The following is a 12,682-nucleotide window of genomic DNA, read 5'->3' as shown; positions in this document are numbered from 1 at the left end:
AGGAGATATTGTATATCTGTATTGCTCCTATCAGCTTTTCAGGTCCTTTATCTAATTCTTCTAATGACACATAAAATGATTTAAAGAGTTGGGTTACTTGTTATAGGCAAAACGTTTATACAGGATTTATTAGTTTATACAGGATTTATTAGTTTATGTTTTTGTAAAATTCCATCAATTTAGAAGTGAACATTTCTTAGCAGATGTCTTCTTTAATGTGAATAATATAACTGTAGCTGAAAAGATTGATAACTAATGTGTAGGATAAGAGATGTACAGGAAATCTTCGTTCAATACCTTGTATGGTCCCAGAACTAAGCATTCCTGTTTTCCAATCTCTTACGATCCTTTCTTACCACAATGCAGGGACCATGGTAGTTGAGAAGTGCAGTGCATAGCTTACTGTCTAATGACTGATCTCTCCTGTCTGTTCTAGATTTTGACATGTGGAAAACAAAAGCTGTGCGGCCTCAGCTAGCAGGCCCTCCCTTCAAGCCGGCAAATAAAAATCTTGCTGTGCTAAACCGACCTCATCCACTTCAGCCAGTGCATGGAAGGACAGACTGGATTGCCAAGTATGGTGGTCATCGTTGATGTGCGCAAAGATCATTTAGTTTACAACCCCAGCTAAACTGTTGTTGCTCAAGAATTTCTCCAGAAACATCATCTGCCAAAATGTACTAGCGAAACAATTGTGCACACTATATTTCCAAATACATTCATTTAAATGATATATAGAGAAATGTGTCATCTATACGCTATATATTTGTACAGTTCTACCATATTTCAATGGACATTGACACTCAACTACTGACAGACTGAGGCAGTTGATTTTGTAAAGAATCATGGCTAATATTTGTATTATAAAGAATTCATGCCTATAAACACTTATAAACACTCACCTAATAACTGAAACTATCAGAGCATAAGCAACATAAGTTTACTTTAGTATTTCCAAAAAACAGAAGCTGTGACTGGATTCTGGTGGTACTGGTTATGGTAGTTAATGGCTGCCAGGAGGAGAGTGCTGGAGAGAAGCAAATAAAAAAAAAATCTCATAAAGAAATTATTTTAAAAAAAAGGGATTTGTTAAATATTAATTAGTATTATTCCACTTGCAAATAAAACAAACCTCCTCCTTGGCTTATGCTTTCCAACCTCACTCCCCCCTCTATTAATGTCAGCACTATCTATGGCCAGTAGCCTTTTCCTGATTGGACACTCAAAGATGACACAAGCCAGATCTCTAACATATAAAAACCTAGTAGCATTTCCATGCATTTATTTAAAGGATGCAATGGTAGCTATGAAGTTACCATATACTGCTTCTTCACTACCATGAAAACCTATACCCAAAAGTCAAATGGCCCTATAAGTGCAGTCATAGTGGTGTCGGCCATCGCTGTCCTCCATTCAATGTGTAGATTGCTTTCCATTTTCAGACCCTAACAGTGTACCCTTACCTTTTGTTTGCCTACTCATTGGTTATTTTCATCAGGTTCTCAGTGTCCTGCTCTTGTCATACTGATACATTGCTGTAGCTTTGCTCAATCTTCCTTCAGACCACTACCTTTTTGCCTCTTCACAACTTCTAAGCTGAACAGCTTTGCCTGTCTCTGAGTGCCCTGCTTTAGAACCAGGGCTGGGATATGGGGTGGGCAGGACAGCTTCCCTGGGTACAGGAGAGCAAGAAAGCAGAGAATGGAAACAGGACAGTAAACCCATTCTATGGCATACATTAACAGTGGAGGAGGGGGCGAAATTCTGCATCCTTGCCTGGGCATTGGATGAACCTGTCCAAGTTCTGTTTAGAACCCTTGTACATGGATATTTTTTCTTATTTAGGACTGTGTTTCTCTCAAACAAATCAATGGGAATGCAAAAGCATCCTGTGGCAACTTAGGTGGTGAACTGCAGGTCACATGTGAAGGTACTCAGATCAGCATCACAAATGTAGGTTTAAAGCACCAGAAAACTTCTTTTGCTCCCAAAATGTTCCTAAAATCCCGTTATTGCAAGTTATGAAGTTGCTATTTATGTCATTGTGGCAGTTTACATTCACATAGATACCAGGGATGTGGTCTGTCCATTTTAAAGGTATTTTATTAAATATATTTAAAGCCCTATCAAAGTTAAAATAATGTTAGTAGAGACAAAAAGCTTAATTAATGCAAAAGCAGAATCTCTGTGTAGTGGTCCAACACACCCTCTGCTGCGTCACCACTACAGCACGAAGGAGAGATGCAGTGATTGATTCCTGATTGCAGCACTGTAGTGGTGGACTCAGTGGGAAGGGGAATTGGGGGGGATTGCTGCTGCTCTTAAACAGTAGAGATCAGCAGCAGCCCTTCTCTGCGTCCTGATACTTGGATTGTGTGCTAGTGATGGGGAGCAAAAGAGCCTACAAACAGTAAGGCCTGTGTGGTGTTCTAATATATATTGTGTTAAGGTAGCCCATTCATTGTGAATAGGCTGCCAACACACAGGACACTGCATCTGACCCTCTTTTAGGAACAGAAAGCATGATTGTGCATTGCAGCAAGCTTCAACACAGAAGAGTTATGGTGCCATATTTAATGACACTGCAATGCTTTATCATGTATTCTAATCTCAAAAAGACATTTGAATGAATACAACTTACTTTTTTCAATAACACTTTAAAGATGACATGAGTTACTGAGTAATTTTGAGCTTTTTAGCATTAGTTGTTGGGTAAAGTTCTACTTTAAATGTTGTATCTGATGGTACAGTTAAACCCGCACTGTTTTTATTAAGTTTGAAGTGGGGGTGGGTTAAAATCTCTGTCCATTTTTCAATAATTTGGTTAGATTTAGTAGGAAATTCTAATCCTTCCCCATTCCAACCTAACTCAACTTTAACTGTCTTCTATATCAGTGTTTCGCAACCTTTTTTCATTCAAGGCACCCTCTAAAGTTATGAACAGTCCCAAGGCACCCTTTAACATTATGGACAGCCTTGAGGCACCCTATTCTAAAATGGAGTGCCTCTAGACTGTCCATAGTTTTATAAGGGCACCCCATTCTAAAATGTGAAAAACTATTCTAATAGTTTTACATTATGCAGCAACATCCACACAGGTAGGACACCCAACATTATAGGTGATTTATTCTTCCAAAGCAATGCACACTGGTACTGACTAGTATTCCAGTGTTTCTCTTCTCCCTCAGTTTTAGCCATCACTCATCACTAATGTGACCCCAGCACTGATGGAGAGGGGCAGGGGAGGATCAAACTAGGATGCTGTGCAGGCAACCAACATCCTCCTTATCAACTGATGATGTCATTGGTTGTCAGGATGCTGGCAGCTAGAAGGTCATAATGGTGCACAATAAACACTTGTGGCTTTGTGTAACTAAAAGGCAGGCTTGTTCCACCTGCTGGCTTTGGGCAATTTTTAGACATTTTGCCAAGGCACCCTGGTTGAGAAAGACTGCTCTATATAACATGCTGGATAATACATCTATTAACGTGATAGATAAAAAAAAAAATAGAAAACATGTGGTAAGGAGTTTTAAATATAGATATGTAAATGGATTTAAAAGGCACATACCAGTCATAATTGAAAATGAACCCATGAAATGTATACAGGGCATATAGTCTACCTGCATAGGAAAACTCATTTTCGTGTAGGCTTACCTGTTGGGCACAGGTCACACCACGGCTTCATATCCCTTTGCCTGGTTTTTGTACTGATCCAAAGGTAACTTTGGTTTACGTGTCACTGATGTTAAAAAAACAAGCAGTCAGTGCTCTAATAGGTAACTTTGATAACTGGTCAATTGGACTTATTTTATGGAGATACCATTAAACTCATTTTCCATGCATTTTCCTGACCTGTTGTATGTAGTCTACAACTGTACATCATGATTTGAAACCAAGCCATATCCTCCCAAGTGTTATAGTACTTTTTTTGTATGTAATTTTCTTAGTCAACATACTGGATTCTGTAAATAAGGTTTGAGATTTAGCATTTATGTTCGTTTTCTTTACTGGGTCTCATTTTATATTTTTAAGATCAGCACCTCCCTGGCATCACCGAGGCTTCCTTTTAGTGCTAATGGCTACCACTGACTATTTCCCAGAGGCCGTGCTAGTTCTGGGGCTGAGCAAACCTCTGTATCATCGCACACAGTGATGTCCCAGAACTAGCACTACTGGTAGTCAGTGGCAACATCTAGCATTAGATGGGAGCCCTGGCTCTTCCTAGTAGGTCTCCATGACAGACGCATTTTAAACAAATATATGTTTTTAGGAGTGCCAGCAGGTGGAAGTTACTAGAGCGACAATTACTAATTACATATTTATATGTAGACATAGGAGTACTGTGAAAATAAAGCCTGCCATTTATTTCTGTTTACTTTTCTACATAGCTGTAGTATAGAAGACCTTCAGAAGCAATTTGCAGGTTCTTAGGACGATAATAGTACAACACATGAGAAATGTATATTCTTTTGCTGGAGAAGGTCATAGCTTTTTTTTTTTTTTTTTTTGAAAAGTAACATAGAGCTGCCTGATGATAGAAAGTGTACAGTTTACTGTTACACAATACCGCACTCTAGTGGAGACTTTGCAAATTGCAGGAATTGACAGATGTGAATAGGTCAACTGAGAACTAAAGGCAAATAGCAAACTTATCAATGTTGCAGCTTTTATATTCTATACAAGGTGTCAGCTACTAGAGAACAGATTCAAGACAAAGATACTTCAAGTGGGAAAAAAAAAATGATATGATGAATTTATCTTGACGGATAAAAGGCTATTTAATGGTTATGACATTTCTCTTTTTGCATTAAAAGCAAGACATGGGCTGTGTGGCCTAAATGACATAATAAGCATCTGGACCCTGATGTGATCATCTAAAAATAATAGTCTAAAATATGCTATTGTGTCACAACTAGCCATAAGCAGAAACAGATGTTGAAAGTGTCATAATGTTGCAGTGACCAGTGTCCAGGTTCAGCAGAGCATTGTCTACATGAATAGACCTGCTTGATGAAAAGGTAAATAAATATCACCTCAAAACCACGATCTAACTTTTGTTCTATTTTAACAGGCAATAGTGTGTTTAATGTAATGTAAAAATAAATACACATAGGCATATTTTTAAATGTAACTGTATTTATTGTACTTACCAGCCTAGAATTCAAATGGCTTTAAATTGTTTAATGAACACATATAGTATATTTTATTTTGTACATAACAGCATTGTACACAGAAGACTAATAAAATTGTTTCTTAATACCTATCCTGGAATGCATCTGATATGTTATTTCCAGGATTTTTGACTTGCCTGTAAAATCCTTTTTTTGGACTGTATTACAGGACGCAGCATCTTGGTTTTAGACCATCAGTTATGCAGCTACCTTCAGGTGATTGGACACTGGCAAAAAAAGCTGTAAGGACCGCCCTAGCATAACCCATCCCACTCCCAGCAAGCCTAAATTTAGTAGCAAATGAGTGACTCATAAAAAACACAAGGGGGAACCAGTGTTCTGTAATGTACTCTAAGTAAAGGATTTTACAGGCAAGTCAAAAATCATATCCTTTAATTGTGCATTACAGGGCACAATATCTTAGTCTTAGATCAGGGGTGGGCAACTGTGGCCCTCCAGCTGTTGTAGAACTACAAGTCCCATGAGGCATTGCAAAACTGACAGTTACAAGCATGACTCCCAAAGGCAGATGCATGATGGGACTTGTAGTTCACCAAGAGCTGAAGGGCCACAGTTGCCCACTCCTGTCTTAGACCATAGGGTGTCTAAAAGCAATGCAACCAAAGGTTGGGCTCACAGAAAACAAATGCCAAAAGGCCTGTGTAACAAATGGGCAAATACAGGGCTTAAAAACTCCACCTGAAGCACCTTAAGCCCAAAACTGGCATCAGAAAAATTGTCTTAAGCCAAACTTTGAACTTTGTTCGTACTTAGGGCCGAATGCTGATCCAGACCACACAAAATTCAATTTCCTAGCTTTTAGGAGTGTAGAGATTACGGAATATGGTATGTCCCTATCCCTCAGAACCTGGGCTTCAACAGCCATGTTAATAAAACCAGTGAGCCGCAAGCAGGATGATGGAACAGCCCCTGGGACAGATGTCAATGATGAGAACTCTAGGATGTTGATGGGAAGCCACGTTTCTGCCAACAACCAAGTCCCCTGTACTGAGGGGTACCCAGGACTATACCCCAGCCCTACAGGCTGTCTTCCATCATGAGCACCTTCCAAGTCATCAGTAGAAAGGATTTTGCCGTTTTGAGTGCTGAACTGGAAATCCACCATGCTAGGGTAAGCCTGGTTTTGCTGGCCAGAGAAATAAGACAATCTAAAGATTGAGTCTGTTTCTCCCTCACAACCAGAATATTGAGTTACAATGGTCTGGAGTGAAACTGGGCTTACAGTACTGCCTCGAAGGTGGCTACCATCAGCAAAAGAGAATGGTGGGGCATATCCTGGACCTTAGGGTCCGAACATTTGAGCAGAGACACAGGAACTTGTCCAGTGAGAAAACCCTGGACCGGGCCATATCCAGAATAACGTCTGGCGTTTTGGGATCCATCCGAACTTCTGTAGGGTCTGCACTCTTCAATGAACATTGCCTGACAAGGCCCAGACTGACTGTTCCATCAGGAGGAGGTTGCTGAGAGCTAGAACAGGAGCTTAGTGAAAATTGTTGTTGATAGTCCAGAGGGAAGGACAACAAACTGGTGCAATTTTGCATGCCCATAGCAAAACACATGTAGTATTGGGGGGGGGGGGGAGATGGGAATTTGTAATATGCATCCTTGATGTCCACAGAGGCCAGAATGGCCCCAGCTAAATAAAAGCATTGGCTGACTTGGCAGATTCTATATGGGATTTTTTTTTCTGAAGGAACTTGAGAATCTTCAGATCCAGAATGAGAATGAACAAGAGGGCACAAGCCGATTCAAGTGTAAAAGTTTACTACTCAAAGAATTAAAAAGGCAATAATTGCAATCACATTGTGAAGGTAAGTATAGAGCATGTCAGTCGATTCCCAAATCCTCTGGCAACTCTCAGGTACAACATGAATCCAGTGTGTATGACAGTGGAACAGGAAGAGGGTCAGAGTAAGGTAACATCACTTAAGGGGGAATGGTAACGTTTCAGGGCATCAGTACCCCATTCTCAAGCCTCTTGACTAACATGCTCTATACTTACTGCTTCTTACACTTGAATTGGCTTGTGCCCTCTATTTGCTTTTCAGGGATTCACCCAAGATCTTGTCTTTCCTCAGGAACTGCTGATGGTGTCAAGTTCCCATGCCTTTATTTTGGATGGGCACAAACATATTGTATCTACTGTATGTAGTGAAGTTTCAGTGCTACATTGCAGATGGAGGACACATGGACCCAACTCAGGGTCCCAAGCCATGTTTGAGATCTTAGCTTGCTTGCCTTCCCTGCTGAGACCTCTATCTGGTCAGCCAGTATAAAATTAGACATCTTGGCTCAAAATTCCAGGATGGCCATATTTGATCAATGATGTCATCCAGCATCCCCACCCCTTAGTTTACATTCATCTGCTGACTGGGAATCTCCCTGCCAGCAGCTGAATGGGGATGATATGTATCACTGGTTACCCAATAAAATATGTTAATTACTTGCGCGCCACTAATAAGAGTTGAAAAAGGATCACTGACAATATCACATTCTCATACTGTGTATATAAAACATAAAAAAAACTCTACATGTCACACTCCCAATATCAATCAAATCAAAATAAACAAATATATCAAAAATAACAAAATAATAACACCTTGATTAAATTATAACAATATTATAAAAAACGCGAATCTCAAAATAATCCCCAGAAAGAAATATGTTATAAAGCAAAAACATCCCTTTAATCATTCAAAAAATAAAAGAATTTTATATATATAAAAAGTCACAAAAAAAGTGATCACGTGATCCAAAATGCAATTACTGTGACTTTTTGTGAATCCTTGTAATGGTAAATGGAAGGGATATATAAAGTGACTGTCCAATTATATACCCCTGATGAAGCCATGTGTCCTGTGGAGCAACACGTAGGGGAGGGGCTGAAACGTCACGACACCAGAGGATAACGGCAAGTACACACGCTGTGAGGCTCACACAGACAAAGACATTGATTTTACAAAGTGCCGTTTGTTTTTATACTATGTGAGTGCAATATTTGGGCACCTTAATAAAGGTTTACTTATAAACGATAAAGCACTACGTCCATATTTCTTTGCTCTAGACATCGAGGAATATCTAGGAGAGGATTAAGGAGGAGATCCATAGCAGCTGAAGGAGTGAGAGATCCCTGCAGGGATAACGAGCAGACAAGGAGGCAAGTGCTGCAGAGCACTTAGGAGACACCCAACATCTATGTTATGCTGCAGCAAATCATAGCAGGTTCCATTTATGTGAACAAAAAGCACAATAAGCCCATCTGTTAGGCTTGTAAGGAGGTGAGCGTACAACTTTACCATTACAAGGATTCACAAAAAGTCACAATTATTGCATTTTGGATCACGCAATCACTTTTTTTGGGACTTTTTTTATATATATATATATATATATATATATATATATATATATATATATATATATAAAATTTTTATTTTCTATTTTTTGAATGATCAAAAGGGATGTTTTTGTTTTATAACATTTTTTCTGGGGATTATTTTGAGATTCACGTTTTTTATAATATTGTTATAACTTAATCAAGGTGTTATTTAGTTATTTTTGATATTTTTTTTGTTTATTTTGATTTGATTGATATTGGGAGCACGACATGTAGTTTTTTTTTATGTATCACTGGTTGCTAGGATGCCGACTTCCAAGTAACAAGGAACCCCAAGAAGGAATTTGCCACATTTAGCAGCAACAGTATTACCTCTGCTAAATGTATGACTTCCCACTGCAGCTGGAGGTTCAGCAGGTGGGCAAACACCCAATTTATTTCACCAAACATCCAGTTTGGACTGAATCCTACAGCACACCAAACCTCATCTCTACTAGTCACCAGTGACTTAATACATTTTAGTTACTTACTTGAACATGCATACAAGTAAAACTAAACCTGATCTGCATACTCTTGCAATCAGCAACAGCAGCCTACGTATTTCTTCAATTATAAGTTCTTCTTAGGGAACATGCAACATGTGCCCGCTCATGCAGCTCTCAACCCTGATCCCCCCTCCTTGTGACAGCAAGCTGGGGATCTTCTCACCAAACATACATTCAAAATTAGAAGAAAAAAAAAAAATGCAGGTTTGCTCACCTGGCGGCATCATTGATTCACAGAGTTCTGTGAATGGGAGAACTACAGCTAACATCAGCCTTTGTGGCTGACGGCTTGTAGTTCTCAAACTAAAAAGGCACTGGTGAGTGCTATAGGTAGTTCATTTGATTCTTCCTGTCATGTAACCGCCTGCCTGTATGAGGTAGAAGTAAACAGCTTACAGTGACAGTCGGCAGAAGCCCTGCTGATCGTGGGTGCAATGCTCTGCAGGCTACTAATAAAAAAGAAATTCATAATAAAAACGTACATGTTTTTACCTGCAAAAAGATAGGTATTTTTATTTATTTTTTTAAAAAAGGTGAACTTATCCTTTTCAGTCCAGCTTTCCTTTTATTTTAGGGAAGATGCTGTGGTCTAATAAGCCATCACCATCATGAAACTGTACTGCAACTAAGCTGTCAAATGTGTTGATGGTCTTTATACACACGGGCGAGTACATTATGCTGTGTTTTGCAACTGCCAGAATGTCGATATAAAAATGATTTTGATTATTTTTGGCTGCAGTGTATCAATCTCTGACAATTCATTTTCTGATCGCCCCACGTGAACAGAAGCAGGCCTATGGAATGAAGTTACACAATTATGTATATTTTATTCCAAGTTAGGATAACCACCTTCAGCACATTATCTTAAAGGATAAGTTCACCTCTTGTGTGCACCCCCCCCGAATCTCTGTTTTGCTGTCTAGCAAGATATCTTCCGCTATCTGACTGCATCATTCATTTACAGTGTTCTGTGACTGGGGAAAAAAAAAAAAAAAGTCCCCACAGCCTTTGTGGGTGCTGTCGATCACTCTAGGCAGTTCATTGAGCTTCCTGACAGAGTGCAACTGCTTGCCTGTATTGGAGGTAGGGGCAGACCAATACACGAACAGTCTGCCAGACCATGCCATTACACCCACAATCTGCTGTTCGTGGGTGAAATGCTTTACAGGTCCCCCAAAAAAAAAAAAAAAAAAGTGCATTTATTTACCATTTTTGAACTTATCTTAAAATAGAACTGAAATATAGTTGGGTGTTACAGGCAAGTTTTCATTTGGGGAAAATAAAAAATGGTTCTAACAAACCATCTGTAGCTTCACTGTGTTCACAGGCTAGTTCCCTGCCCCCGTCTGGAGTGCATAGGAAGGATAGACATGCTATATTGTGCATGCTCATCACTGCCATCTGTTAAACTTATCACTGCAGTGTGCTCATGCTGCAATACCACACCTGGCCTCATTATACCCCCTGAAACATTTCGTAAAAATCTGATCAGGTCAGTAAAACCACTGGATTGGCATTTTCTTGTATGGCTTGCCAGCCACTGTAGCTGCTTAACCACTAGCATACTGGGCACTTATACCCCCTTCTTGCCCGGGCCAATTTTTAGCTTTCAGCTCTATCGCACTTTGAATGAAAATTGCGTGGTCATGCAACACTGTACCCATATGAAATTCTTTTTTTTTTTTTGTGACAGATAGAGCTTTATTTTGGTGGTATTTAATCACCTCTGGGTTTTTTTGTTTTTTTCTTAAACCAAAAACCACTGAAAGTTTTAGTTTTTGTTATAAAATTTTGTAAATAAGTGATTTTTCTCCTTCACTGATGTGCGCTAATGAGGCTGTAGTGATGGGCACTGATAGGCTGCACTGATGGACACTGACAGGTGGCACTGATACATGGCACCGATATATGACACTGATAGGCGGTACTGACTGGCACTGATAGGTGGCACTGAAAGGCAGCTCAGATAGGCACTGATATGTGGCATTGATGTGCACTGGTATGAGCTGGCACTGACGGACTTTGACAGGTGGCAATGCTAGGGCTACACTGATCATCAGTGTACATGTCCCCTCCGCGGAAAGCAGATTACCGGCTCTCCTCTCCTCTCGAGCTGTCAGCGTGACAGCTCGAGAGGAGAGAAATGCCGATAACCGGCATTTTCATGTTTACATGTGATCAGCTGTGATTGGACAAAGCTGATCACATGACCGAGCCGACATCTTCGGCTCTTTCCGTGATCGGTGATCCGCTGTGTCCGAGGGACACAGCGCACCGCCGATCGCCGCGCGCTCCCTGAGCCGCGCATGTGCGGTGAGAATGGGAGGACGTCATAGGACGTCCTCTCAGAACAAGAGAAGCACCTTGCACCCGTCATTGGACTATATGGCGGGCTGGAGGTGGTTAAATATTGACAGTCTTGAGAGCCATATCAGTGGATAGCAACATCTAGCTCTACCCACAGCCCTTTAAATTGACAGGACATTGCTCTATTTGCAGGGGCTTATAGTGGAATTTCATTCTCTCAAAGAACATTGACTATTTTAATCCCTAAGCTGCTAGCCTTAGTAAATAGATAGGAAGGTATATTATTTTTATGGTCACAGCCAGAAATGCTAGAGGGGATTTCTCAGCAAATATAAAACCATGAAGACATGGATGGATGGGTGAGCTTGCTTTGAATATCACAATTAACTAGTGTTTTGGTTTGTGGTGCTCAGATGCAGTGTAGTTCCACTTTAAGAAAATCGTGTGAAAGCCCTACCCAGCCCCCCTTCCCCCCCCCCCCCCCCCCCAGCATGGTCTAGAATGGTATACGAGAGACTAATACTGCTACATGCGCCACATGGAGACATTTGTTTAGTGATCATTTGCTACAACTAACAATCAAATTGCTAGCACTTTTTAGTAGCAGAACTGAAAACTTTTAAAATCTCCTGTGTAGCTCTAGAACAGTGGACTCCAAACTGCGGCCCTGTACTTACTTTTATCCAGCCCTGGGGGCATTATTCCTCCCATTGTTGGCAACAGTGTGGCATAGTTCCTGCCACTGACACCAACAATGGGGCACTATTCCTCCCACTGAAACCAATGATAAGCACTATTCCTTCCATTCATACCAGTGCTGGGACACTATTACTCGGACGGACACCAATGATGGGGCATTATTCCTCCCATTGATACCAATGATGGGGCACCATTACTCCCCACTGACACCAATGATGGGGTAAGGTTTACTCCCACTGACGCCAGGACATTTTCTTTTCTCACTGGCCACAGTCAGTCCCACCTAAAGTTTAAAGGACAGTGAGCTGGCCCATTGTTTAGAGATTTTGGAGACCCTTGCTCTAGAACACTAAGAGGACTGTAACAAATAATTAAATCTCTTAGTAGCAAGATATTAAAATAATCAGTGTAGCTGTAGCTTCATATCAGCAGCTCTGGTGAAGACATGACACACCAATAAGTTAAACGCACCCCACTGATGATTACACAGCAGGTCAACCAAGCCCAATGACAATGCAACATTAGTTGTGTCATTGTTCCCTCGAATACCTAAAGTAATTTGTGACTGGTTTTAAAAAAATATGACATAACACTTTAAG

The 12,682-nt window shown here is 40.3% G+C and overlaps 1 protein-coding gene across 3 annotated transcripts in view; it reads left to right on the top strand.

The window, feature by feature from the left end:
• Nucleotides 1-5,266, top strand: part of MAK (male germ cell associated kinase) — an 89,825-nt gene extending 84,559 nt beyond the window's left edge. For all 3 annotated transcript variants that reach the window (XM_089682184.1, XM_089682185.1, XM_089682186.1), the window contains one exon: nt 437-5,266. In XM_089682184.1, the coding sequence (XP_089538310.1) occupies nt 437-594 (158 nt within the window). In that variant the 3' untranslated portion in view covers nt 595-5,266. The remainder of the gene's footprint in view (nt 1-436) is intronic.
• Nucleotides 5,267-12,682: the final 7,416 nt, after the last annotated feature.

Source organism: Staurois parvus, unplaced genomic scaffold (assembly GCF_062004578.1).
Source record: "Staurois parvus isolate SC_StPar_1 unplaced genomic scaffold, SC_StPar_1.0 ptg000287l, whole genome shotgun sequence".
In the NCBI taxonomy this organism is placed as follows: domain Eukaryota; kingdom Metazoa; phylum Chordata; class Amphibia; order Anura; family Ranidae; genus Staurois; species Staurois parvus.
This window is presented reverse-complemented; position numbering and strand designations above follow the sequence as displayed.